The sequence below is a fragment of the Alosa sapidissima genome, chromosome 3 (assembly GCF_018492685.1).
Source record: "Alosa sapidissima isolate fAloSap1 chromosome 3, fAloSap1.pri, whole genome shotgun sequence".
Lineage (NCBI taxonomy): Eukaryota > Metazoa > Chordata > Actinopteri > Clupeiformes > Clupeidae > Alosa > Alosa sapidissima.
Window position 1 is genome coordinate 3,175,567 of NC_055959.1, and position 27,259 is coordinate 3,202,825.

Here is a 27,259-nt window from a genome sequence, read left to right on the forward strand (position 1 = left end):
ATCGCTCTCCCCCTCTTCCTCCTCCTCCTCATCACCATGTGCCACAGAACCAAATTATCAATGTAAAATGTCAGCCATACTCTTGCATTACTTTACATGACTTTTATTGCTTTAGACCTCTGGGTCCTATAAGATTCACCACAATACTGACCCATTTTTTACATAATCGCTCTCGGTTAGCAGGCTAGTTTGTGCCTATAACCCCGTTCAGCAGCAGTGCATCACTACCAATATCACACCTCACAACTACTGTAGAAAAAAACATGTGCTCTGCGTTAACCACCCTGCACGTCATGGCACAACATTCTGCTCAGTCGTCAGAGAGACGCTTCTAGAGAACATGCAGTTCCTCTTGACAGTATCAGCAGCAGTCACGTTGACAGCGACATGGTTGCAGCATGACTGCTTCCCTCTAAAAAGTCACCCCTACACCTTAGCAGAAGCTTTTTTCTGAAGTGGTATTACTGTAACACTCCTCAAATGTTACACTGTTTCCGGCTAAATCCTCTTTTTAAATCGTATTCATGTATTTGTCATGAAACTACAGACATGAATGAGACAGAGTAGAATAGAATAGAATATATTTTTATTGTCATTGTAGGCTACATGTACAGCCAAATTTGAAAGTGTGTCTTTTATTGATCTGTATAACTGTTGATAAGCCAAAGGGACTGTGTATGTTTTCCCCTACAGTCTTTGGCCAGAATGTAAAAGGTGTTTTGATAAATGATGAGCAAAACTACAGATATCCTATCAGGAACCACAATACTGTGTGTGCTCACTCATGTGGCTTTCTCTTAATGTCATTCTGCTAATACAAAGTTGTGTCATCCTCATCCGCCAGATCAAAGCCATTGGACTGTTTCTGTTCCACTGCTGAGCTCCTGGTCTCCCGGCCTCCAGTCAGGTAGCAGTGTCAGCAGAGGAAAAGGAAAGCAGTGTCTGCTGGGAGCAAGGCCAAATGAGCCCATTTGGTTTTTTTCTTTTCTTATTTTTTTTATTATTATTCTATTCATTTTTTGATGAGGCCACAAGCGATCACAACTTTGTTGTGGAACAGTGTGGGTGAGATCACACCTAGAAAACCATCTCCCCAAGTTTGCTCCTGACTCTCACATCTCCATTCTTTTCTCGCCTCTGACATTTCATAATTTCCCCTCCTCGTCCTCCTCTCCTTCCTCCCTCCCTCCCCCTTCTCTCTCTGTCTCTCACTCTCCCTCCCTCCCCCCCTCTCTTCCTCTCTCTCTCTCTCCCTCCCTCCCTCTGTCTCTCTCTCTCCCTCCCTCCCCCTTCTCTCTCTCTCTGTCTCTCTCTCCCTCTCTCGCTCTCTCTGCGTGTGTGTTTGGTTCCTGGCCAGCTGAAGGGCGTGACGGTGCAGTCTGTGCTCCAGATGAGATTCAACGCTGGCCCCAGTGCTGTCAGACAGCTGGAAACAGAGGCACGGGGGAGGGCAACGCCGAGAGAGAATCACTCTGTGCTGTGTTTAGAGTCAAGGCAGGGTGGGGTGTTGTGCTGCCCACAGAACATCTGGACACCTACGGAGTCAACCGATACAAATCATTCAAAGAGAAAGGCAGAAAGCTCCACACGTGTCAGTGTGGATTCATTTTGATTCCGTTCAAACTTCCATGAAGTAGAGTTTTGGGTCTTTAAACGCCAAGTGGCCGGAGTCAGAGCAACGGTGAATTTTTTTTCCGTCGCCATGAGATACAGAGGGCATCTCCTGATTTGGGGTGAGTCATTTGCAGTCACAGTGAGAGCGGACTACATGTTGCCATGGAAATAGAGTGTGTTTATGGCTGTTTGTATCATTCTTGGGTTTTTTCTAACACTCTCACCATATATTTATTTTCAGTGCCAAACCGCTAAGATTAGCTTGATCAGTTTATACCGTATACACTTAAATTAATGATTACTTATCAAGCATTTTATTGTCATGTTATAATTTAAATATGTATCAGAACTTTGTATTTCCATTCAATGAAGAGGCAGTTAACGTTCATGACTTATCATGTATATGTAAAGCATTAAGTTATAAGATAGCCAGAGTGTAACAACATGTTACACAAATGTTCACAGGAGAAGTAGGCCTAGCAACTGTTGAAAGTTCCACTTTTATATGGGCATTGGTGTCACTTTAGCCACACAAGACTATTTTTTTGTGGATCACCCTTGTGTCTTTGTATTAGTTCCAGCCTGCAGTTGGAAGTTGTTAATGGAAGTGTTAGTCAGCTGCTCAGTTTCTGGTGCTTCTTGTCATAAAACCTGCCAAGAGCTCTATCAAAGAAAAGAGCGGGAGAGGGAAAACGATGTCATTCCAAAGAACTTTCCTCAGGATTCTATCCTGATTCATGGACAATGTGGTCTAATCATTCCGAGAGCAGCAAGCGAATGAATAACTGAGTCTGAACCACTGACAGAGAGGGAGAGAGAGAGAAGGAGAACACAGACTCAATTCTTCTAGCTTGGCTTTTATCACCCACGCTTAATAGAAGCTGTGTGCTCTCTCGCCTTTAAAGTAATATTTTTAGACTGTGAAATCACTACAATGCTCTGGGTGGCAGAATCCACCAAGCCCTGTGCGGGCTTACTTTATTTCCACTTATACCTAGTCTCTTGTAACACAAGAGGACTTGATAATGTTTTACATTATACACATTATTATGACCGCCGCTAGCAAAGCTAGCGAAGCGGTCATATAGGGATTGTCAAAGTTTTTTTTTTTTTTCCGTCATACTTCCTGAATTTTTGGTCAACGATACCCGGGACACCGAACCACCGGGACACATGAAATTTGGTGGGTATGTAGCCCCACTAGACTTTTACGGAAAAATGTTGTTTCGTCCCCGGGGTCCACTCCCCCCCCCCCCGTGCTGGGCCCCCCGAACCGCAAAAAAAGCAGTTTTTCCTAAATAACTACCTGAACCGTGGCACCGAGGATGAAGAATCTTTTATGGTATGTTGGTCTCAAGGGCCCACATCAATCTGGCCCATAATCTCTCATTTGTGATTTGCACCCCCCCTGTAAAAAATGAAAATGCAATATTATTCTGCTTTAATCGCCCCTATCTTCAGTTAAGATGTTCAGAACTGCACCAAATTTTATTTGTATGATTGACCTGGCATTCTCTGGGGGTATGCCAAGTTTCGTAGAATTTCATCCATGGGGGGGTCTTAAAAAAAATAGATTATGTGTACATTTAGTGACTGTACACTCATTGGCCTGTAGATGGCGGTGCACACATATACACATGCACACACACACAGGCACCCACATACTATCGGTATTAGAACGGCCGATACATAATTACAAATTCAGTAGGATTAAAAGAAAGCCAAAATATATATTCATCATCATCATCATGGCTGCATTTCCAGTATTGGCGATAAGTAGTCGTTTGTCCACTAGATGGCGCATCGTTGCAGTGAGACGTAATTTTGTTGGAAGTTAAACGTGGGTTGGAATAACAATGGACGCTTCCTACAAGGACTATAGTTTACCGCAGAGAACGTCTAATAAGGATAGGATGATGTTCACAAATGTAATTCAAATGTAATTCCCATTTCTTCTTGAAGCCGAAATAAATCTGAGGATGTTTATCGGACATGCTTGGTTTTTACTGCAGGTACGTTAATCTTATAATATCAATAAGGACCTAGGTAATGTTACCGTTAGCGTTGGTTGAGTGATGATGGAGGCCAATTTGATTGATTGCATTTGTAGAAAACTATAAATGCGGTTATACCAAGCAAATTGATAGCAGCACTGTAATTGTATCTTTCGACAGTCATTTGTTGCATGTGCTACAAAAATCATTCTGTGCAATGGAAGATTTACCGACGTTACACCGGTCTGATACAGTTTTGCCTATACATGCGTGAGACTGAGACGCCTGTTTATTTTGTTTTAAGTGCGTGCAGGGTGTGAGAGGGGAATCGATGTGCTTTGATTCCAGCTTGGTAGTTGTAGTCTGTGAAATTAAAAAGCACGTGTGTGTGAAGTATCCAAACAATGACACCTTCATTTCATTATGGCTGCTTTAGCAACACACCTTAAAGCCTGTGTTGCAGGTTAAACACCACTGTTGATTAATGGGTACATAAAGCACTCAATATATGTATATCATTTTAAAAATGTCTCCAAATGGTGTTAAATGCCAGTTTTTGTTGTTTTTAGCATTAGCGGGTTTTTTGTACGCAATTCGGTGATGACGTCACTTTGGGGACTACTTGATCTGTGCTTCATTCATTTCAATGCATTTCAATGGACATCGCGGTTACACTTTCAACATAAAGTTTGTATATTTACACTTCGAATTTCGTCACAGCATTTATATCACAGCTACCCTATGATCTACCAATGGTAATAACGGTGCCTGATATCAATTTAGTATTTTTTCAGAATTTCGGGAGGTCTCGTTTTGGAGGGTATATGTTTTACATTCATTCCTATGGGAAACGGTCGCGGTTACACTTTCAACATAAAGTTTGTATATTTACACTTCGAATTTCGTTACAGCATTTATATGACAACGACCCTATGGTCTAACAAAGATAACAATGTCTTCCGATTTTAGTTTAATGCAATTTTCTGAATTTGAGAGGCCTCGTTATGAGGCTATAATGCACCTATTCAGTTCAATGTATTATGCTTATAACATTACGACACTTTTTTTGTTACTGTCAGTGAACAGCACCGAATGAAAGTCAACATGTTCTTTATATCTAGTGATAGTGATCATGTCGTTAGTTCAGATAAGTAGGCTACTGGGCAAACTTAGTCAGAAGATCAGAATATGAAGCATCATGATAGCTAGCTGGGCTAACTTTTTAGTCCCACCTGTGAGCCACCCCAGTTACTTAGCTTCTAGCCGCCGCCAATTAGGCTGGTCGTGTCTTCAGCATGAATATTTTCGATAACTACTGCTCGTGATTGATTGCCATTGACATCGTCAGGGTACGGCTTACCAAAGAGGGAGATAATATGGGCAAGTCGCAGTTTTGCAGGTGCTTGTGTGGGCTGTGCCGTCCCGATGGAAACTGTGGTGGAGAGCTGCAGTAACTAGGGAAGCGAGTGCATTTTGGCCGCTGGTCGAGGAGCTCCCCTGTGACCAGCATAATGACATGATCTATCTAGCTATCTATCTGTCTATATACATATCTAGGCTATCTATAGCCTATATATTTATCTATAATCTGCGCTATCTACTGCTGAACAATACCTTACTCGTCTCTCTTTACTCCTCTCTCGTTATTCTCAAGGGTCTCAAGGTGGGCTTTGGTCTGTAGTCTCCCCAAGGTGACGTAATGCAATGCATTGTGGGGGAAAGGAGAATCACTTCAAATGCTGTGAAATATTACCTGCTTTTTCGTATTATATTCCGTTTTGTGATACCCAACAACATCAAATACAATGGATAACAGTTTAAATGTTTATTATCAACAAGCAAATTGTGCAAATTCGTTGGAAAATGAACCCTGCAACACGGCCTTTAAGCTACTGTGTAGTGGGTCCCATTTAGAAGTGGCTACTTCATTCGCGCTTTCCTTGACTCATGGAGCTGCGTGAATTTTATTACAACTTTTCGCCACGATATGGCAGTTTAAGTCCGCTTGATACTGTAAGGCGTAAGCCATTGGTTTCCAAAGGAGATTTTATTTGTGTCGCCAGCATAGCCTATTGACAATTTATGTTGTAAATAGGCCTACCTTATAAGCCTACCTGTAGCTTAGGGAAGCTAACAGCTTTCTATTAGGATCTAGTGTGTTAGTTACAGTTTTGTCTTAACTCCCTGATGCATTTTTGCATTTAGAATAGCCAGAGCGTGAACAATATCGGGTGCCTATGGACTAGGCTTGGTGAACTCAGCCTGATCTGGCCGCTATTTATTTTTTGATTTCTTAAAAGATTGAGGTTGGTCTGGTGAAAGCCAGACTAGCCATGGACCTCATTTACACAATGCAAGGGAACATGAATCAGCCTATATTTGCACGAACAATAACGGACAACAGCTCTTCAACTTTGGCCCGTTAAAATGTGTATGAACAGTCTAGCGATGCATTTCATCAAGGCCCATTTGGACATGTCAGTTATTTGCACCACAACAGCATTTCGTTTCAGACTACTGTTACTTAATTTGTGCATTAACAATAACGTTTCAGACTACTGTTACTTAATTTGTGCATTGACAATAAAGTATTACATGAACTAAAGATGACTAAAATCTTATGTAGAAGAAGAAACATTCACAAAAAAATCCATCCATCCAAAAATGACCTTTGTTTTTGATAGCTGTTGAAAACGGCACGGAACTGACAGATGTTTTTGTTTATAAATAAATAAATAAATAACATTATGCTGATACCTTTTGCTTTTCCCAAATACAATGTAGCCTACAGGTGTAAGTGACCTTTCATCAATCCAGTTGCAATGGATGAACTGTGATGAACTGCCCTACTTGTGATTGTTTAGAGATGTTAAAGGTTTTATAACAATGCTACATCTTTTTTGGCTATTCTACAATCTATTCACCTTTTCAGCACCAGTAGGCTACTCTCTGTGCAGTTCACACAGCAGACTAACGAACAAGAGTTCAGGATGACGATTTGTTTTCTTCTTCTCTTATGAAATGTGCTTAACAACATGAGATAGCAGCTACTGCAGTGAGGTCTGTTTTGCATCATTTGGACAGTTGGACTGATATTGGATTGCAGTAAAATAACATCTACAAAACATCAAGCTGTTTGTAATATGTTTGTGTGTCTTGATCTGTCTGTCTGTGTGTCAGAATTGCTGTTGCTCCTGCTTTTCCTTGTGGTTATATCTGAAGGCTGTGCAACTGGCTGTAAGGATGGGTGTAAGAAGGAAAGAAATGGATCTTGCATAGGTAAGAAACCCCAGTATATGCCAATGTATGTTCATTTACATGTATGATCAGCTTTATAACATTCCTGCCATTCACTCGAGGTTTCTTTTTACATTACACTCACTCTCCTATTTCTGTCATGGTGTTTCTCTGCCCCCTGTTTTTGGTCAAAGACGAAAATGAGTGTGATGAAGAGGAAGTTGAACTCCTATGTGGTCACAATGCAGAGTGCTTCAACACAGAGGGCAGCTACTACTGTCAGTGTGAGTCCGGATTCAAATCCACTAAGGGAAATGTCAACTTTACTGGTGAAGATTCAGTGACATGCCAAGGTAGGAATACTGTAACTAGGCTACTTCATAACACAAACGCATGGATTGTTATGTGTGTTATTTTATATTATATAATAACTTAAATGATAAATAAAATAAATAATTTTATATTATTTGGAAAATTTGGGGAGCAAATGAAAGCGTTTAGCCATCTATCTTTTCCCACTTGTGCTGTCTACCACTGTACTGTAGAATAAGGGGCTAATGTTCAGGTTGACTGGGGGTTGAACTGACTTCACCATTATCCCTCTGCAGATATCAATGAGTGTGTAGTGGAAAACATAGACTGCGGTCCCCATACCACATGTGTTAACAATATAGGAGGGTATACTTGCATGTGTGAGGATGGATTTAAGACAAGTAGCGGAAAAGAGACATTTCAGGTTGACCAGGGAGTAACATGTCAAGGTGAGAAAATGAGAAAAGTGCCTGTTTTGTTAAGGATATGAAATGCATTAAAATATCTGTGATGTATGTACTGTCCTATTTATTGCATTTATTTACTGTATTTTTTTTCTTTTGGGGAGCATAAAAAATTAGTCCAGAGCATTTATATTTTGTCTTGGCTCACCATTACTTTTGCTTTGTTCCTGTGTGTGGGTTTGGTTTCTGCACCACTATTTATGCATTAGAGGCCCATTTTAGCATGTTAATGTTGCCTCTCCGTGACATCTGTGGACACACCTTCACCTTTCCCCCCTGCAGATATTGATGAGTGCACAGTGGAAAACTGCGGCCCGCATGCCACATGTCAAAACACTCAGGGAAGTTATGCTTGCATCTGTGAGGATGGGTTTGTGACAAACAATGGAAATTACCATTTTTTGGTTAACCACGGAGAGAGATGTGAAGGTGAGATACTGACCAAATATGATTAACACATGACTTTAGTAACCACCATGAGGAGGTGAAAGTAAATATTGATTTCTAATGTGTGCACTTAAATTAAAACAATAATGACTGATACTAGTTTTTCATCAAACTTCACAGACAAAGATGAGTGTGTCCTGAACGCCACCATTTGTGGGGGGAACGCTAAATGCCACAACACCGCTGGAAACTACTACTGCAGCTGTAACCCTGGATTCAGTCAGGACAACAAAACTGGTATTTGTGAAGGTGAGACTAAACTGATATTTTTTTTCTATCATTGGCCTCTACTTAAATAAGAATATGAAAGTCATCAACCTGCTAGTCAGTTAAAGATAATGCAGGTTTCAAAACACTGTAAGAAATTACTTCAGGTCTTTTTGGTTGACTAGTGACATGTCAAGGTGAGATACTGACAAAAATTTGATGAACACGTGACTTTAGTAACCACTTTGAGGAAGTGAAAGTAAATATTGATTTCTAATCTGGCCTGGTCTTTTTGGTTGACTAGTGACATGGCAAGGTGAGATACTGACAAAAAAATTGATGAACACGTGACTTTAGTAACCACTTTGAGGAAGTGAAAGTAAATATTGATTTCTAATCTGGCCTTATCTTACTAGTTTTTCATCAAACTTCACAGATATGAATGAGTGTGTCCTTAACACGACCATTTGTGGGGAGAACGCTAAATGCCACAACATCCCTGGGAACTATTCCTGCATCTGTAACCCTGGATTCAGTCTGAACAACAAAACTAGCATTTGTGAAAGTGAGACTAAACTTAAACTATGGTTTAAACTTACCAGTATTTCCATTATTGGCCTCTACTCAAATAAGAATACATGTCACCAACCTGTTAATCAGGTAGGGAATATCAACATGTGAATCTAATCCATTCGTTTTATTACAATCAAAACATAGAATTGCATTCGCTCACAGGGACAAACATACACAACTTTCAGCAACACAACTAAACTTACCAGTTTTTGATAGATTAGATTTGATGAATTGATTGAAATTAATATTTTATTTGGTTCGTTAGGCTTTTGTGACACTTCTTTCATGTGACAGGTGAGTGTGAGGCTGACAGCACCATTTGTGGGAAAAAGGCAAAATGCCACAACATCCCAGCAGGCCACTACTGTGTGTGCAGCCCTGGCTTCAGACTTAGGTCTGGAATCACCAACTTCACCAAAAAAGATGGATCCTGTGAAGGTGAGTCAATGTTGTGAGCTGATATTTTGTGCAATGTCTGAAACTACCGTTCCCTCAGGGGACAATAAATTAACTAGCAACTAACTGACTAGTACTGGTATGTTTCATCTCTAAGTAGCCTTAGTAGGTGTAAAAGACTGGAACTGCAGCAAAGGTACTAAAGAGAACAAATCTAATGGCTAACACTGATGGCTATTATTAGCTTTTGAAAATACTGCACACTTTAAAACTCAAAGCTTGTGTAAAAATACTGCTCAAAGCCCTAATCATTCTACCACTTAATATCTTTTCCAGACATTTGCTCTATGGACCCCTCCATGTGTGGAGGAGGTGCATGTCACCAGGGTCCTCATGGTTATGAATGTGTTTGTCACAAAGGATATACCAATTATGGCTTCAATCAGGAAGCGTGCACAGGTGAAAAATAATAATACACTCTTCCTTTCCTTCCCTCTCCTTCTGTACCTTCCGTTTCCTCTCAGCTGTCTGGCACTTGAGCCCCGTCATGATGAGACTGTTTTGAGCCATATTTGGCTTTAATATGGTTCCTGCTCCTAGAGCTATTTCCCTGTGTTGTAACTTAGTTGTGGGCAGTGATATAGTGGTAAAATAAGAGGTGGGTAAACTATGAATTCTGTGAGGTGGACTGTGCCATGCAGTATCATATTTTTAAAAATGCATTCAGAACATGTTTGATTAAGGAGCTGGAGGTTATTGTCCAATGTTTATAACAATATCAGTGGTATTAAATGGTTCCTAGTCTACATATTGTGATTTGTGGTTAATTCTGAAATTATAGAGGTGGATAAACTGCATTTACTTGCGTTTAGCCTCCACTACATCCCTGGTTGTGGGAGTCTGTGGGTGAAATTGTTGTAATTGTAAATGTCAGATGAATGTCATATCAACTACATCTCAATAGGTGCTATGCGATCTGCTTATACTTAACAGACACATGCTGCTGCAATCTGACATTAACTTTATATATCAATATTAAATCACAATAATGAATATGTTTATAATTTTTGTACGTTTTCCTGTTAGCATTCAACTGTGACTGGCCTCAGGAAGATGTCAGTTCTGAGCAGGTAGGATTGAGCACAATATCTGTTGTTTAAAAATACAAATGATTTGATCCCTACGTAGCCTTTGTTAGCTTATTGCTTCTGGTGTTCCTGATCATTTCAGACTCTGCCTGAACTGAATGATTCTCATTCCCTGCTGAACCGCCTGTGTAAGAAACTGACAGGAAATGACACAGCTGGAGCTTCACCTCCAGATGGAGCACTGGATGGGCCTTTGGATGGAAAGACACTGTTAATGGTAATGCCTCATGGTGGCTTTCAACTGCATTTTTATGACAAAGTTGTAACGGGGCGGTGGTAGTGTAGCAGCTAAGAAGCTGGGCTAGCATGCAGTAGCCTGAAAAGTTGTGGGTTCAAAACCCAGCTTCCACCTTTTGTGCCCTGTTCAGGGTCCTGTAATATAATTGACATATGTCACTTTGGATAAAAGCGTCTGCTTAATGTAAATGTAACAATGTCTTACAAGGAGAGATTTCGTTGGACTCTGTCTGACTGGTTTTTAACACTCCTTCTCCATCATATTTTCCTCTCTTTCTCAATCTTTCTTCTTTTTTCTCTCTCCTCTTCACTCACTCTGTTTTTGTTTCCAACCTTCAGAACCTTCTGTCATCAATAGATGGCCTGCTGTCAAAAGGTCCCCTCAGTGACAAGCAGATCGGCATGGTGTTGACTTTAATTGAGAAAGCACTGAAAGTCCTCGGACCTCTGCTAAACCAAAGTTCAACTACCCCAAATAACATGGCCAGGAGAGCTCAGGGTGGAAAGGAGCTGTTACTGGTAAAGCCTTATGGAAGCTTTAGAATGTGTCTTTACCCCAGTGAGCCATAGCTGTAACAGTGTCATAATGAGCTGGACAGGAGTCTGTGTAGTGGGTTACCACTCCTTCTCCATCCCCTTAACATGTGTCTCTGTCTTTCTCACTCTCTTTTTCTCTGGTTTCTCAATTCCTTACTCACTATTAACTCTTTTCTTGTGTCCTCCTACAGAAATTCCTGTCAATAATAGATGGTCTGTTGTCAAAAGGACCCCTCAGTGACAGCAAGCTAGTCACCATATTGTTGTCTTCTGTTGAGAGCGCACTGAAACTAGTTGGACCACTGCTAGAAGACAGACAAACCAAAATTTCTACCGGATATGTTGGTAAGCCTCATTTCTATCACACACTAGTCTTCAAACATGTTTTTACATATTTGATAAAAGGAAGTTCTAAACACTGTGTGGTTAACATATCGTTTCTATCTTCATTTTAGCTGCTTCACGTGCCAAATGACTAGCCAACGCATTGCTAATTTAGCTGAACTGTCGAGCATATCAATAGAGCTGTTACAGATTTTTATCACACGCTTCTTAAAAGTATCTTATCTACAGTGGCCCCTGGATAACACAGCTAGCTGACGAGTCTGCCATACACAACCTAAAAAATAAATCGTTTCCCACAAAACATACCAGTGATTAGTTAGACTTAGGCAGACCTCAAGCACAAGAATCTATTCAATTTCTCATTGAGCAGTTGCCTGTGGTTGTACTTGTTGCATTTTCAAATTATGACCTAATGTTTATGAAGTGCTTGCGTTTCACAGGAACTGAACCTTTAGTGCTTTAAGTGCCTAAGAACCAGTTAATTAGAGGAGGCCAGACAAGACAACTAGGATAAGCCGTGTTTTCCAGCCTTGTGTCAGAACATAGGGATCTGTGTGTGCTTTCAGAGGTGGAACTGCGGGTGGAGAGGGGAGATGCACCACTCAACGGGCCTGTCCGCTTGTTTTCCGGGAACGCCCAACTGGACACACACTGGGAGATGGCGGCAGGAGCCAAATTCCCTGGTACAAACACATGCCGATGTGCAGTACAGCTTACATTCTGAACAGAAGTGACCTTTCCCACACAGGAAATGGTCATAGACAACCAAGATAAATATTTATTCCCTCCCGTCTGTGCGTGTGTCTTCTGTGGAACAGGATTCACCACTGTTGCCTTGCTGATCTATAAGAACCTGGAGAAATCATCTAATGACTCTTTTGCTCTGACTCCTGATGAAGCAAACCCGAAGTTCCAGATGAACTCAAAAGTAGTCACAGCAACAGTTAGCAATTCCAACACAACACAGCTGACGAAGAATATCACCCTCTCTTTCCCCCATCTCAACGTATGTAGGACACCTCTTACTCATTTATGTTATGCAAATATATACCATATAAGTGAACAATACAGATGATAAATACAGTATATTCAATATTGATATATAATGTTTTGTCTGAATATTTAAGAATGATTGCTATTTCAGACACGTGCATAAGTTTGAATATTTTTCACTACACAAAAATGTAGGTCATATTGGTATTAAGCAGTAAGTAGATGTGTGTTTCAGTGATTAACAGTATACTTTAACATACTGTATATGTACTTGACGGTTACAAAATACAGCTGAATCAACATTTGTTTTTATTGCAGTCAAAGGAGGAACAGCACAAATGTGTTTACTGGGACCACGAGCGCGACGCGTGGTCTGACCGCGGGTGTACAGTGGTGATGACCAACGCGACCGACACAGTGTGCTCCTGCAACCATCTCAGCAGCTTCGCAGTGCTCATGGCTCTCTACGAGGTCGAGGTATCCTACTCACAGTCCACTTGGTCCCTCCAGTTTTACTGCCCCCAAAACAGCATACATTCACATTCACAGAAAGTCTACACAGCAGTTTTCAGACTGTTCATAACTTTTTCAGAAGTTATGAACAGTGAATTTGTTTATTTGTACCAATCGATAATGATATTACTGCAAGATCTAAATACTGTTAAATTCTCCTAAAACTTCTAAAATTGTTCATATCGAGCTCAGCATGGATGTCACTAGTGCCACAAACGCTAACATTAATCTGATATTCAAACAGACTTCCCCTCCACAGTGTGATTAAGAGCTCTATTTGGCGATCAGAAACGGATGGTCAGAGGCGTACAGTTTATAGACATTAAAGGGGTGGCCAGTCCAGGCCTTAAAGGAGTGGCCAGTCCAGTCCAAGAATAAGCTTTGCGTCAGGCTTTGTGCCACCTTGCGCTGGGTGCATGATAGAGGCCTAAACCTCATTTCACTAAGCTAAGCCCTTCTCCATAAGTGATATGCAATTAAGTTATGAACTGGTGTTTGGACCTTATAAATGAGTTCTCTCTCTCTCTCTCCTGTGTGGGCAGGACACTTTTGAGCTGCTCCTGATGACCTGGGTGGGGCTGTCCCTGTCCATCGTGTGTCTCCTGGCCTGCGTCCTCACCTTCGCCTTCTGCCACTCCATCCAGTGCACACGCACCACCATCCACCTGCACCTCAGCCTCAGCCTCTTCATCGCCAGCCTCATCTTCCTTGTGGGCATCTCCCGCACCGAAAACCAGGTGAGCTAACCCACAGTGGAGTGGAGCAGAGGGAAGAGAAGGGAGAGAGGGACTGGGAGAGGGAGAGGGTGAGAGAGAGGGAGAGACTACTGAGACTAGAGCTAGGTGACTAAAGGTGAGCTTTAGTCTGGTGGACAGAGATGGAGAGAGAGAGAAAGAAAGAGAGAGAGAGAGGGAGAGGGAGGGAGAGAGAGAGAGAGGGAGAGACAGAGAGAGAGACTGCTGGTAGAGACTGTGGCAGGTAAAGGTGAGCTTTAGTCTGGTAGACAGAGATGGAGAGAGAGGTGGGGGGAAGGTATTACCATACCAGTATTTATGGTTTCTGAAAATGTATTACCATTGTCTTTGCAGCAGCAATAGGCAACACAAACATGCTCACACACACACACACAAATAATCACACACAAATGCATCCACACATACAGACCCAGACATACGTAGGCTGCTGTATATGAGTGCCCGGGGGCTGTGCCCTCTCTGAATGTGCGGTGTGTTTTTTGGTGGCAGACGGGCTGTGCGGTGGTGGCGGGGCTGCTGCACTTCTTCTACCTGTCTGTCTTCTGCTGGATGTGCCTGGAGGGCGTGCAGCTGTTCCGCATGGTGGTGCTGGTCTTCCACACCACACTGCGGACCCGCTACTTGATGGCGGCCGGCTACGGAGTCCCCGCGGTGATAGTGGCCATCTCGGCCGCGGCCTACCCCAAAGGATACGGCTCCGAGCGCCTGTGAGTGACCCAGTCTGTCTACAGCACCTTCCATAAGCTCATAAGATGATTTGATCTTTCTGTTATTTTTTGTTCTTGAGGTAGTGACTTGATTTGGTCCCTCTACCTGTGTGTGTGTGTGTGTGTATTTGTGTGTGTGGCTGATGTGTGTGTGTGTGGCCGATGTGTGTGTGTGTGTATTTGTGTGTGTGGCTGATGTGTATGTGTGTGTGTGTGTATTTGTGTGTGTGGCCGATGTGTATGTGTGTGTGTGCGTGTGTGTGTACCCTCAGGTGCTGGTTTGATGTGAGAAAAGACAACTTCATCTGGAGTTTCCTTGGCCCTGTCTGTGTCATCATTACTGTGAGTCCAGTAGAGTTTCATCACTGACTACATCATCATGTAGTCCAGTTTCAATAATACATTTAGTATGATTTTCATAGTTTCAAAGTTCATAATCCAGCAAAAATCAAAATGTTAATGTCACTTAATAGTCTGCATTGCAATGTTATCTCTCCTGCTCCTCCTCCTCTTCCTCCTCTGTCTTTCTCCTCCAGGCCAACGTCTTCTTCTTCCTGTTAACAGTCTACAAGCTGGCTGAGAAGTTCTCCAGTCTCAATCCTGATCTTAACAAACTGCGTAAAATTAAGTAAGTTCCTGTTCAGAATTGACTCAAGAACAGCTCAGATTTTGATCGGGCTCATGTCTGGATCTAGAAGTGGACTTAGCCACTTCAGAGACTTTGAGAATTTCCCTACATAGGTTCTGGTATTAGTAAAAAACAAAAAAAAGTGACATCCACTTAATTGGGGGGGAATGTCACACGTGTGCCAATATCTCTTTGTCTCCCCCTACAGGACATTTACAATCACTGCAGTAGCTCAGCTTGCTGTGCTGGGCCTTATGTGGATCTTTGGCTGCTTCCAGTTCAACAACTCCACCATGGCCATGTCGTACCTCTTCACCTTCCTCAACTGCCTGCAAGGCGTGCTGATGTTTTGCATGCACTGTCTGCTCAACAAGCAGGTAAGAGCCTCTTCACTATGCAGAGCAGAGATCGGCCAATTATTTTATGCTGAGCACGGTCAGTGTGTCCGGAGCAGGCAACTCACACAGCGCTCTCTCGTCTTTTTCACCCTTAACAGGTGAGAGAGGAGTACGGCAGGTTCCTGTCCTGCGTCTGTGCTCCGCACAAGGCCAAGTATTCAGACTTCAGCTCAAACCAGTCCAAGTCTCAGGTATTCAGCCCATCACTATAACCATTCATTTTTAAGGGATCATGTTGAGGGGATTTCTTTTTCATACACACATAAGACGTTACTGGGACAACACCAGCGGGGTAAACATGTATATGTTTTCCATGTGACTTTGCTCTAAGAGATGTATGAGTCTAAAAATGTAACTTGTATGCCATTACAGTGTTAGATGTTCTTACTAATATAGCTTTTGCTAGATGTTCTTACTGATATAGCTTTAAGTGTGAGGATATTTTGAGTGTTGTTGTGTGGAAATGGTGTTTGTTGTATGAGGATGTGGTTGGGCTCTTCCTGTTAATGATATTTGGTGTGATCCACAGTTGTCCAAGAGTGCCCAGAACACCGGAGAGTCCCAGATCTGAGAGCGCTATGGTCAGCAGTCCACTGGACTTTTTCCACTCAGGCAAAGCAACTGTATCACAAGTCTGTGCTAAATGAGAATGCATGCCTTTTTAAATGCACTTTTCTTCTTCTGTGATGTCATTCAATACAAATGTATTTTCATATTGCTATTGGTGCCTTGATGATCTGCTCAGGGTTAAGTTTTTAGGGGAGGTGGGTAGCCAAAATGTCTCCTGTCAAGCCAAAGACAAAGCCATAGATTTATCTCAGTCATTCTGTTTGTATTTATATCTTTTAAGAGCTATTTATTGTTTTGCTGTGTGTGAATTTGTGTGTATGGGGGGGTATCTGGTAATGTCATGTAAAAATAAGCTTTACATTGGATCTGAATTGCTGTACATTTTCTGTTGTTAAAGGAACACGTCAACTTCTTGGGAAATAGTATTATTTGCCGTCTACCCCAAAGTTAGGTTGCAAGCACAGAGAAGAGAAGAATAGAATAGAATAGAAGCTTTATTTGTCATTGCATAAAATACAGAGTATCAACACAACGAAATTCAAGTTGCCACTCTTGGTCAGTGCTTTTTTAAAAGAGCAATAAATAATTCATAAATAAATAGGTAAACATACAGAAAAAACATCCCCAATATGCCCCGCCCTCTCTCTTACTCTCATACACACTCTCATCCACCCAGCCCCAAACGCAGCACAACATTTACACACAAAAATACCCTCCAAACCCTCCCAGACAGAACACCCTCCAGCACACATGAGTAAAATAGCCGCAGCCTAATAGCAGGAAAAGTGCCTAGTGCATAGGTGCACAGAATGCAATATTGTCCAGAGGTGTTTGAGGTTGATCATGGCAGGGGAGGGGGAGATTGGGGGGTGGCCACAGTTGCCAGAGGGTTTTTTGGTTTAGTGAAGGTATGGCCCAGGGGAAGAAACTGTTGGCTAGTCTGGCGCTGCATTTATAGACCTGAAACGCCTGCCGGAGGGAAGCAGGTTGAGCAGGTGGTGGGCAGAGTCCTTGAAAATGGATCTGGACCTTTTGAAGCAGCGGGAGTCGGCGACCTCATCCAGGGAGGGCAGAGGGCAGCCTATGATCTTTTGGGCTGTGCCTATGATCCTCTGCAGAGCCTTCCTGTCTGCAGCCGAGCAACCCGCATACCAAGCTGTGATGCAAAAGGTGAGTATGCTTTCAATGATAGACTGGTAGAAGGACACCAGCAGCTTCTGTTCGAGGTGGTTTTTCCTGAGAATTCTTAGGAAGTGTAGTCGCTGTTGGGCCTTCTTAGTTATTGCTTTGGTGTTGATGGAGCAGGTGAGATCTTCGGAGATGTGTACCCCTAGGAATTTGAATGAGGACACCCTTTCCACGCAGTCGCCGTTCAGGTGGAGAGGGGCAAGTGCAGTGCGGTTGCATCTGAAGTCTATAATGATCTCCTTAGTCTTTGAAGTGTTGAGAAGTAGCTTGTTGGCTGAGCACCAAGCTGAGAGTTTCTGGACCTCAGCTCTGTACTCAGACTCATCGCCGCCTGAAATGAGACCGACCACAGTGGTGTCGTCGGCAAATTTTATGATGAGCTTGGAGGGGTGGGAAGGAGAGCAGTCCGATGTGTAAAGTGTATACAGTAGTGGGCTCAACACACAGCCTTGGGGGGAGCCAGTGCTGAGTGTGAGTGGGGGGGAAGATGGTGGCCGAGTCTCACTTGTTGTGGTCTGTTGGAGAGGAAGTCTTTAATCCAAGCGCAGGTAGAGGGAGGGAGGTGTAGGTCAAGAAGTTTTTTAATCAAAATGTCCGGGATTATTGTGTTAAAGGCTGAGCTGAATCTATGAAGAGTAGGATATGTGTCCTCCAATCTAACTTTGTAGACTGCAAACAAACACATTTCCCAATGAGTTGGCGTGTTCTTTTAACCAGTGTGTTTGTGTGTACTGAAGACAATTGATGTTTTTATGTCAAGTTGTACGTATATTGTAAGAATTATCAACTGCTTTCAAGTTTGTATAAATGAGATATCTAAATAAACACTTTAAAACAATACAATGCAGTTATTTTATCTCAATATAATGACTTCAAACTGTTGCTACACCATTGATACGGACAGTGTTGGAAAGGCTACTTTTAAAATGTATCTCATAGTTTACTGCATGCCTTATTTTGTACTGTATTCCAATAGATTATTCAAAGTGAGTAACATATTCTGTATACTTTGGATTACATGAGCATTCTATTTTAGTAAACCGTATATGAGATTATGTGAAGCTGTAAGCCCCATAGATAATGTCAACAACAACCCACGACCCTGCTTTACAGTGAGGATGGATCGATTTATTAGGCCTTTGTGCTATGAAACCCAATGTTTTGTCTGCAGGTAAAAAAAACTACCAAGTCTAAGCTTTCCAAAACAAAGTAGAAAGATTTTTAATTACATTAATTTCATAAAGGCACAATGAGGATTAAAATGCCTTGATGCAGAACAATCTTTTAAAGAAATGAGAACCTGTACAGGCCTAAAACATGATGCTAAGCAACCCTACAACCAAACAAACTACATTCTAGACTCCTGAGAGTGTTTTCATTCAGGTTATCAATTAAAACAGACTAAAAGAGAAAGATGCCACCTAAAAATGGGGGGGGGGGGGGGCGACGTTCACACAGGACGGCTCTCACTGGGACTTTATTCTGGTGTTAAAAACACAAAATATTAGCCCGGGTGCCATTCCGAACTTAGTCCCGCCCACAACATTTGAGGTCGGGAAGTTTGGTCTGGCATTGCTCCATTGTGGAGCAAGTATGCTCGCCCTAGATCAGGCGGACCAATCAAATTGGGCTTTACGATGATGAACAGGTGAGCAACAGCGCCTGGTCTATCACATCATCTGAGCACGCAAGCTTAGATTAGGCTTATGTTTGAAACAAAAATGCTGTGGCTAGAAGGATACATGGCTTTTATGACCCCGTATGGAAAATGCATATTATTTAATGAGGTTTTATCTCTGAAAACGATTATTTCTGAAAGCGTTGGCCAATTGAGATGTGGGAAAACTCGTGGTTTCACTTTCATCAAGGGAAAACAGCGCTGTTGCATTGCGACATGTTCCCTCGTTCGTTTGAAATCTCTGGTTGACCACCTGTTCGAGGGATTTGCGTTCCATTCATTTCCCAGCTGTTTAACATGTTTGTAGCATATCAGTGTTCAACAGAATTATTTTTAAAAACGGAGGGGATATAGGCTATCCGTTTTTTCCTAATAGCCTACCCGTATCTCTTAGATTTCGCTAATGAGTGTTGTAGGCTAGGAGTTATTGACGGCACTAACTTTTACAAAAGACCAGAAAACTGTGGAGAAGAAGGATGGTTCGTGTGTTTTCTTCCTACACCTCACGGTAAGCTATTTCTTTGCTCTGATTGGTTAGGTCTATCCAATTGAGTGCAGAGGCATTCCCCCCCTGTATCGGTTGAAACACGCCCCATAATTATGTCCCAATGGAGCAGTATCAGATTCTGACTAGAATTGAGTATACGTCAGGCTAACAAAATTTTACATTGATTGGACAACTGCATGCAATCTTTAGTGCAGTGTCAATTTTCTTTAAGGAGAAAACCACAGTGCATGCAAAGTAACTGTACCAGGTGGCAGCTCTAACAGCTCTAAAGCTATACAGTGCATATGGAAAGTATTAGTATAAGTAGGGTTGCCAACCGTTCCGTAAAAAACAGAATTGTCCTGTATTTAAAACTCAGGGCAAATCCATGACAGATCAGTATAATAAACTAGACTATGAACAAAGAATGCATTTACATGAGATAAAGGGAAACTTTGCTGCTGACATTTATCCCTCCCAGTTTGTTTGTCATCACTATCCCAACAGAGAATGCACTTTTTTGAGCCCCTGTGAGTCACGTAGGCCTACTGTATATTACGCTGATAGTAGTGTGAGATGACATGTCTTTGTCAGAGTTTTGAATCTGTGTAAGATAAACAACTAGGCTATAGCCTACTTGCTGCTGAGACAGAAAAAAGCCAGAGATAATATAAGGCTTCACCAAATTCAGAGATATGCTTCTGAAGCTGTTTGTGATGTTCAAAAGATATTTTTTCTGTGATATCTGCCAGTTTTATACATTTTAGAGTTGTTTGGTTTGAGTAGAATATAGGCTACAAACAGTTATTTCTTTAAGTGTTTTTGCATCGAAATTATTTTTGTTTTGCCCCGGATAGAAAATGAGTAGGCTAGAAGGCTTCATTAATTCAATACAGAGCCCGAGCGTCATTGCAAAAAAAAAAAATGTATAACGTGAGAATCTGCGCTCATTTGACCAAGTTGTGCACTTGTTTTACTCAATTATGATCTCATTTTACTAGATTGTGCATAGAATGTAGTATATTATGCCCTCATTTTAGTAAATAGTGCTCTCATTTTAGTGTGTTCATTTGACACAACTTAGAGTTACACTTTACTTGACAGTGTCGACATAAGAGTGACATGACACTGTCATGAACATGTCATAAACAAGTCATAAACGTTCATGATATAACGCTTCTGTTATTAAGGGTCATTCGGTTTTTGTCATAAAAAGTTAGGTTTAGGGTTAGGGTGTTAGTTTAAGCTAGTTAGCTATGTTAGTTTAAGCACTCGATCTTTTTAGCTAGCTTACAGGCGAAATGCTAGTATTTTAGGACATTGGGTTACATTGTAAACCTAGCTAGACAGCTAGGCTACATGCTGCAACACAGGTATGAAATATATTATGTCTTATTGACCTTGTTGTTTCTATGAACATGAATTGTTGTTTATAGGCAACATCAAGTCAACATCATCTTAATCGAGGCATAAAGATCCCTGGATATCTTCATTAAGTACTTAAACTTAAACGAACTAGCTGATTAGCCTAATTAGCTCGCTTGCCACCACTGGCTAGACACTGCAGTCAAAAGGTTAGCGGTTTCGCCGTCACGCCCCTGAGGCGAAATTTCGCTGGCCGAAAATCGCGAGGTGTTTCGCTGTGTGGAAACCCACCGTTAGCGGTTTCGCCGTCAAGCCCCCGAGGCGAAGTTTCGCTGTCCGAAAATCGCGAGGTGTTTCGCTGTGTGGAAAACCACCGTAAGTATACGTAGTTCACAGCGCTTCACTTTTTCCACATTTTGTTATGTTACGCAGCTCAGTGCATGGTTTCTTCCACACAAACGGGAATTGTGGCCAAATAGTTCAGTCTTCATTTCATCAGACCAGATGATTTTACTTCTCATGGTCTGAGAGTCGTTCAGGTGCTTTTTGAGAAACTCCCGGCAAAACATGGCTTCTATCTGTTCACTCTACCATTGGCCTTATTGGTGGAGTGATGCACTGATGTCTGTCCTTATTTACGCTTCTCTCATCCTCTCAAAGGAACTCTGGATGTAATTCATAGTGACCATTGGGTTCTTGGTTACCTGTCTGACCAAGGCCCTTCGTCCCGGATTACTCAGTTTGGCTGAGCGGCCAGATCTAGGAGGACTGTTGGTTGTTCCAAACTTTTCCATTTGAGAGTATTGGAGGCTATTGTGCACTTGGGCACTTTCAATGCTGTAGACATTTTCTTCTTTCCTTCCCCAGATTTGTGTCTTTACACAACTCTGTCTCGCAGGCCTACGGACAATTCTCTCGACCTCGTGGCTTGGTTTTCACTCTGACATAGGCCTACACCATTAACTGTGAGACCTTAGAGATGTGTGCCTTTTTAGTTTAGGCACAGGTGAACTCCAATCAAGTTGTAGAAGCATCCCAAGGACCATTGATAGAAGTAGGATGCACCAGAGCTCAATTACAAGGGTCATAACAAAGGATCTGAATACTTATGTAAATGGAATAATTTAGTGTTTTATTTTTTATAAATTTACAAAACATTCCAAACACCTGTTTTTTGTGTTGGAGTATTGTGAGTAGATTGATAACAAAATGAATTGGATCCATTGCGGCAAGCAGCAGATTTCTTATTGTTCGCTACGGCAGCGGAACAGTTGGAGCCGAGTTGGAGTGACAATGACGGCTTTCTCGCTGCCGCTTCGTTATTTCCTTCGTTATTTTTATAATCCCCGCCTAAGAGCTGATTTATTTCTTGTGAGGTAAAGAATAGATATGTTGAGACAAAAAAAGGTTTGGGGTAGATAGCTAGTTTGGTAGCTAGTTTGGAAGTTCCAACTGTGTGTAATGTAGTTAGATATTAAACTACTTGAAAGGACTGAAATCATTTTGTGCAGTGTGTTAGCCTGTCCAGCTATTGAAGAAAATCACTAGTTGCTCAGCTTAGCTTAGATGAGTAATAGGTTAACTTACAAAAACAGTACCATAAAGAATAAAGTCATGTAGCTGGCTTGCTAACTTGCAGTGACTTTAAATGACACACTATTAAAAGACAGGAATTGTGTGAGAATGTTGTACAATTTAAATCAGTGAGTTTTAGTTGTTCAATTGTTGACTTAATCCATGATTATACTATACATATTACAAGAGAGTGAAGACACTGTTAAACATATTATCATATTTATATGATTTGTTCTGTTTCTTTATAGTGGTACTGGATGCTGACAGACAACCAGAAAAAAACGATGAACTCTGACCTAGTATTCACCCAGCTGAATATTGCAAATTGCTACTATATTTCATCATTTCTTTATGCAAATCGTATTTCGATCTTACTTCACTGTATTTATTTATTTATTTATTTATTTATTTATTTACACATTTACCCACCCCCCAAAATATCAGACCACTGTACTCCTTGTGTAATCATCTAAAAAAGTGGTGAGGTTATAGAGGCAGTTGGAAAAGGGAAATGGAAGTTTAACAAGGATGTTAGAAGACATAGTTGTGCACTATGTGAAGTCTGCCAGTCTGAGGCCGGGATCAGGTCCAGATATTACAGAATCAGCTTCTCAGGTCAAGACAAATCAAGTCAAGGTGAGATCTCTGCTTTATATCATATTAACAGCGTGGGAGCAAAAGCGTACATGTGCCAGGTCCCACTTCCCCGAAAGCATCTTAAGCCTAAGAGCGTCGTAAAGTCTCTCTTACGAACATCTTAAGATTTGCCGACTGTTTCCCGAAACCATCGTAGCTAAAGAGCATCGTGAAAACACTCGTAGATCTACGAGTGTTCCAGAGTACTCGTTACCGGCTAAGAGCGTCTTAACAGTACTTCTCACTGAGGTCACCAACAGGACATACAGAGGAATTACAACTTAGAATACATAATCCAATTTACGTTCCCATTCTTTATTGTGTTTACCTGTGATGAATCAGATTTTAGCGTGCAAAATAGCCTACATTTAATGGTCATAATAATGTGATGAAAAGCGGACAAAAATGCAATCAAGTTATGAAACGAGACGTTGCCAGAATAGTTTGACATTATCTTTGCTAAGTGAATATTTTATTAGGCCTATGAGGTAAAAAGCAGAGAAAGCAACATGTGGTTTAGTCTGTAGCCTACTGCATCAAAATCTAAGCCTACACATTTCCTCTCTTTCTTACTCGACTTCTTTCTTATCTTCAAACGTGTTCTTAAGTGGCACCGCAAAAAATTATTGCATGGTGCAACAATCTAATCTTAAAATAATTACAATTATTTATGTCTCTGTGTGGTATATAACCTACTTGGGATGCTTACATGCAGATGTCAAAGTGTTTCTATTTTCGTATTGATGTGAATTAATGTGTAGATCCGAAGTTTAAATGGTAGGCCTATAGCTGTGACGTGCAGTCACCTGACATCACCGTCAAATCAGAGGATATTTCAGAACTATTAACGTGGACAGCTCCCCTTAAGAGCAGTGCATGCGCGTTCACGCTACGAGCATGTTTGGGAAACAGTCGGAAAATCCAAACGAACGATCGTAAGATGAATCGTAGAAAACCCTCTTAAGAGCGTGTCTCCGTCGTTATCGGGGAAGTGGGCCCAGCCCTCATGCCTCTCCTGCATATCTCATGAAATACAGTGAACATGACTTAATCATCACTATTTGTTAGGGAAATGCAAAATGCTATAACAACCTAGGAGGCAACCCCCGTGTCTGCCATGCTTTTGTGTTAGCATTAAAAAGTGATTGGATTTGGAGTATCAGCCGTTGGGTAGGGTACCCTTTTTATTGTTCAGAAATATTTATAACAATGACTTGTCTGCATGTTTGTTTGCTGGGTGAGCTGGATAGTGGATCGTTGTTGTTGCTTTGCCTTCCCCTGATCACTCCACCTGAATTTGGCATCTCTGCATTCCTCGCTGAACAGCCATGGCTACAACTGGAGATGAAACTACTGGGCCTTCATCACCTCATGGAGAGGCACTGTTAATGGTAACACTTTATAGTACATAAGAATACTTTTCCCTGCAGTGATGTGACAAAGAAATTAAAATGGAATATCCCATGTTAAGTGACTCAATATGCAAACAAAATGATGGATCATATGAGGACCCATTTTAGGACAAAACAATGAATAGCCAGATTGGTTACTTCAGACACATGCAAGTGCATAGGACCAGGCTTCTCTCAATGTGTATCTTTCTAAACTATCAGGGTGCTGGCCTGAATAGTCAGATCAAGTAAAGTAGGATGGAGGCCGCACCCTGCATAAGTTGACTTTTATTTGAACATAACAGTAAACGTATGCATGGTGCCTACTCCTACTCCCTCCTACTTTACTTACTTCAGACACATCACAAAAGTGCATATATTATTAAACTAGATGTACCGCATAGCGGTACAAAATATGACCGCCGCTCAGTCCTGTACATCCGTTCAGCGAAAATAAATCAAACTTCAATTTGTCTCCATATTTTACTCCATCCCCCACTCTTGAAACTTTTGTGTATGCTTGTTTGGCATGCCTGAGTGTGTGTGTGCGGCTGCACAGAAAGTAGCCTACTGGTGCTGAAAAGGTGAATAGATTGTAGAATAGCCAAAGAAGATGTAGCATTGTTATAAAACCTTTAAAATCTCTAAACAATCACAACTAGGGCAGTTCATCACAGTTCATCCATTGCAACTGGATTGATGAAAGGTCACTTACACATGTAGGCTACATTGTATTTGGGAAAAGCAAAAGGTATCAGCATAATGTTATTTATTTATTTATTTATTTTTTATGTATTTATAAACAAAAACATCTCTGTCAGTTCCATGCCGTTTTCAACAGCTATCAAAAACAAAGGTCATTTTTGGATGGATGGATTTTTTGTGAATGTTTCTTCTTCTACATAAGATTTTAGTCATCTTTAGTTCATGTAATACTTTATTGTCAATGCACAAATTAAGTAACAGTAGTCTGAAACGTTATTGTTAATGCACAAATTAAGTAACAGTAGTCTGAAACGAAATGCTGTTTTACATCTAACCAGTGGTGCAAATAACTGACATGTCCAAATGGGCCTTGATGAAATGCGTCGCTAGACTGTTCATACACATTTTAACGGGCCAAAGTTGAAGAGCTTTTGTCCGTTATTGTTCGTGCAAATATAGGCTGATTCATGTTCCCTTGCATTGTGTAACTGAGGTCCATGGCTAGTCTGGCTTTCACCAGACCAAGCTCAATCTTTTAAGAAATCAAAAAATAAATAGCGGGCAGATCAGGCTGGGTTCAACATGGGGGGCCTTACAATAAAATAATTTATGTGTCCATTTAGTGACGTACACCAACAAGGATTCCCGGGACACTGAAAGACCGGGGTACACAAAACTTGGTGGGCATGTACCCCCACATGGATAGCATGGAACCGTCGTTTTGATGCATGGAATTTTTCGTTTTGATCTGTAGCCCCCCCGCTGGACTGGACCCCCCGAAAGGAGGGTAGGGCAGACACAGTTCTCTGTGAATATCTTGACAAGCCAGCCCATATATATATATATATTTTATTTATTTATTTATTTATTTATTTACTTACTTAGCTTTTTGCCTTTATTTGGATAGGACAAGCACTTGGACCCGAACATGGTATGGACATCATGCTGTAGTGTAGTTGTGCCACAGCGTCCCCCAACAAGCCAGTCACTTCTGAGGAGAGAGAGCTCTAGATCTACTGGTGCTACACTTTATAGTACATAAGAATACTTTTAAGACTCCTCTCTGGTGTACTGATCTCTGCACCATATTCATTTCACAGATGATTACATGAAGTTTTGACTGCACAATTAAAGGATGATTTACCTCAGCCATTGGGAGCAGCTCATCTGAAGCAGACGAAATGAACTCAATTTGTCGATGATTTTATCCAACTGCATATAAATTATATTAAATTATGTTCATTTGAAGTACGTTGTACCTTTTTCAGGATGTTGTGAAATAATTAAAAAGCTAATTACTTATTTGTTTTTTTCTGTCTTGAACTAGTAGATACACAGTGCTCTGTATATTATATCTGTTTTATCATTGCATCAGGGCTCATGGTATTCCAAACCAACTGCAAAAAAAATCCCATAGGTTTGAAAGATAACAGGTATTCTTCCCCCCAAATGATCTGAAACACTTTGAGACGGCAGTACCAGCATGGTGAGATCACATTAGGGCCTATTCATCTATTTATATGAAGCAGAGCTGGTTTTATGTCATTTGAAAGTATGATTTCAAATGCGACACTAATGTGTACAAACGTCTAAGTGACAGACCATCGCATTGGGGTATTATCATATAACCACTCCTACTCCCTAAACCTGCAGTTCTACCAGCAGGCGAAATGAATAAGTGACTGAAATGGACAGTGTAATGAAGAAGGTGATGAGCAAATATGGGGGGGGGGGGGGGTGCGTGGGGGCTCTGATGCGCTCCGTGGGGACCGCCGCTGCGAGTAGAGAGGGATGTGAGGCTGCAGACAGAACACCGGATCCGGTGTGAAGATTTAAGAGTCCCTCTGCCCCCTTCTGCAGGGGTTCATCAATGCTGTCTGCCATTTCCAATTCATTTCTAACCATTATCAGCCGCTCGCCAGTCCAGACTGTACTGTATGTCAGTCAGGTGTCCAGAGAGAGAGGGAGCAAGGCAAAAGAAAGAGGGACATCATGAGAGAGAGAGAGAGAGACTGCCTATCGACCTCCCTTCAAATCCCATCAGGACCTGCTGGCTCATGAGGAGAAGCGGGTAGAATGAGAAACACATTTTAAAAGAAAAAGAATCCATGCATGTATCTGGTGTTACAGCTGCCATGAGCAAACCAGATTTATCTCTC

General features: G+C 41.5%; 1 protein-coding gene and 1 long non-coding RNA gene across 3 annotated transcripts; both read left to right on the forward strand.

Annotated features, from left to right (window-relative positions):
• Nucleotides 1–1,287: 1,287 nt before the first annotated feature.
• On the forward strand, nt 1,288–18,103 carry LOC121704752 (adhesion G protein-coupled receptor E1). Of its 2 annotated transcripts, XM_042085204.1 has the most exons (23): nt 1,288–1,733; nt 6,789–6,887; nt 7,040–7,198; nt 7,454–7,606; nt 7,904–8,050; nt 8,189–8,317; nt 8,712–8,840; nt 9,143–9,286; nt 9,581–9,703; nt 10,331–10,374; nt 10,475–10,609; nt 10,969–11,148; nt 11,358–11,511; nt 12,078–12,194; nt 12,330–12,517; nt 12,823–12,981; nt 13,560–13,754; nt 14,262–14,479; nt 14,752–14,821; nt 15,016–15,107; nt 15,316–15,484; nt 15,604–15,696; nt 16,035–18,103. In XM_042085204.1, the coding sequence occupies exons 1-23, from the start codon at nt 1,703–1,705 to the stop codon at nt 16,074–16,076; spliced, it is 2,970 nt and encodes a 989-aa protein (XP_041941138.1). In that variant the 5' UTR covers nt 1,288–1,702; the 3' UTR covers nt 16,077–18,103. The 2 variants fall into 2 exon arrangements, with proteins under 2 accessions (XP_041941138.1, XP_041941139.1); XM_042085205.1 differs by lacking the exon at nt 8,712–8,840 and having other exon boundaries at nt 1,289–1,733.
• A 2,502-nt stretch (nt 18,104–20,605) lies between these two features.
• On the forward strand, nt 20,606–26,348 carry LOC121706204. Its single transcript, XR_006030990.1, has 5 exons — nt 20,606–21,168; nt 22,617–23,063; nt 24,006–24,395; nt 25,855–25,887; nt 26,008–26,348. It is a non-coding gene; the product is annotated as an uncharacterized LOC121706204 (long non-coding RNA).
• The last annotated feature ends 911 nt before the right edge of the window (nt 26,349–27,259 follow it).

Bases quoted from the DNA above. Each gene is read 5' to 3' on its own strand.
- LOC121704752 (XM_042085204.1), top strand. From the start codon at position 1,703: ATGAGATACAGAGGGCATCTCCTGATTTGGG. The intron at 1,734-6,788 runs GTGAGTCATTTG...TCTGTGTGTCAG, and splicing joins AGGGCATCTCCTGATTTGGG to AATTGCTGTTGCTCCTGCTT. The intron at 9,704-10,330 runs GTGAAAAATAAT...TTTTCCTGTTAG, and splicing joins CAATCAGGAAGCGTGCACAG to CATTCAACTGTGACTGGCCT.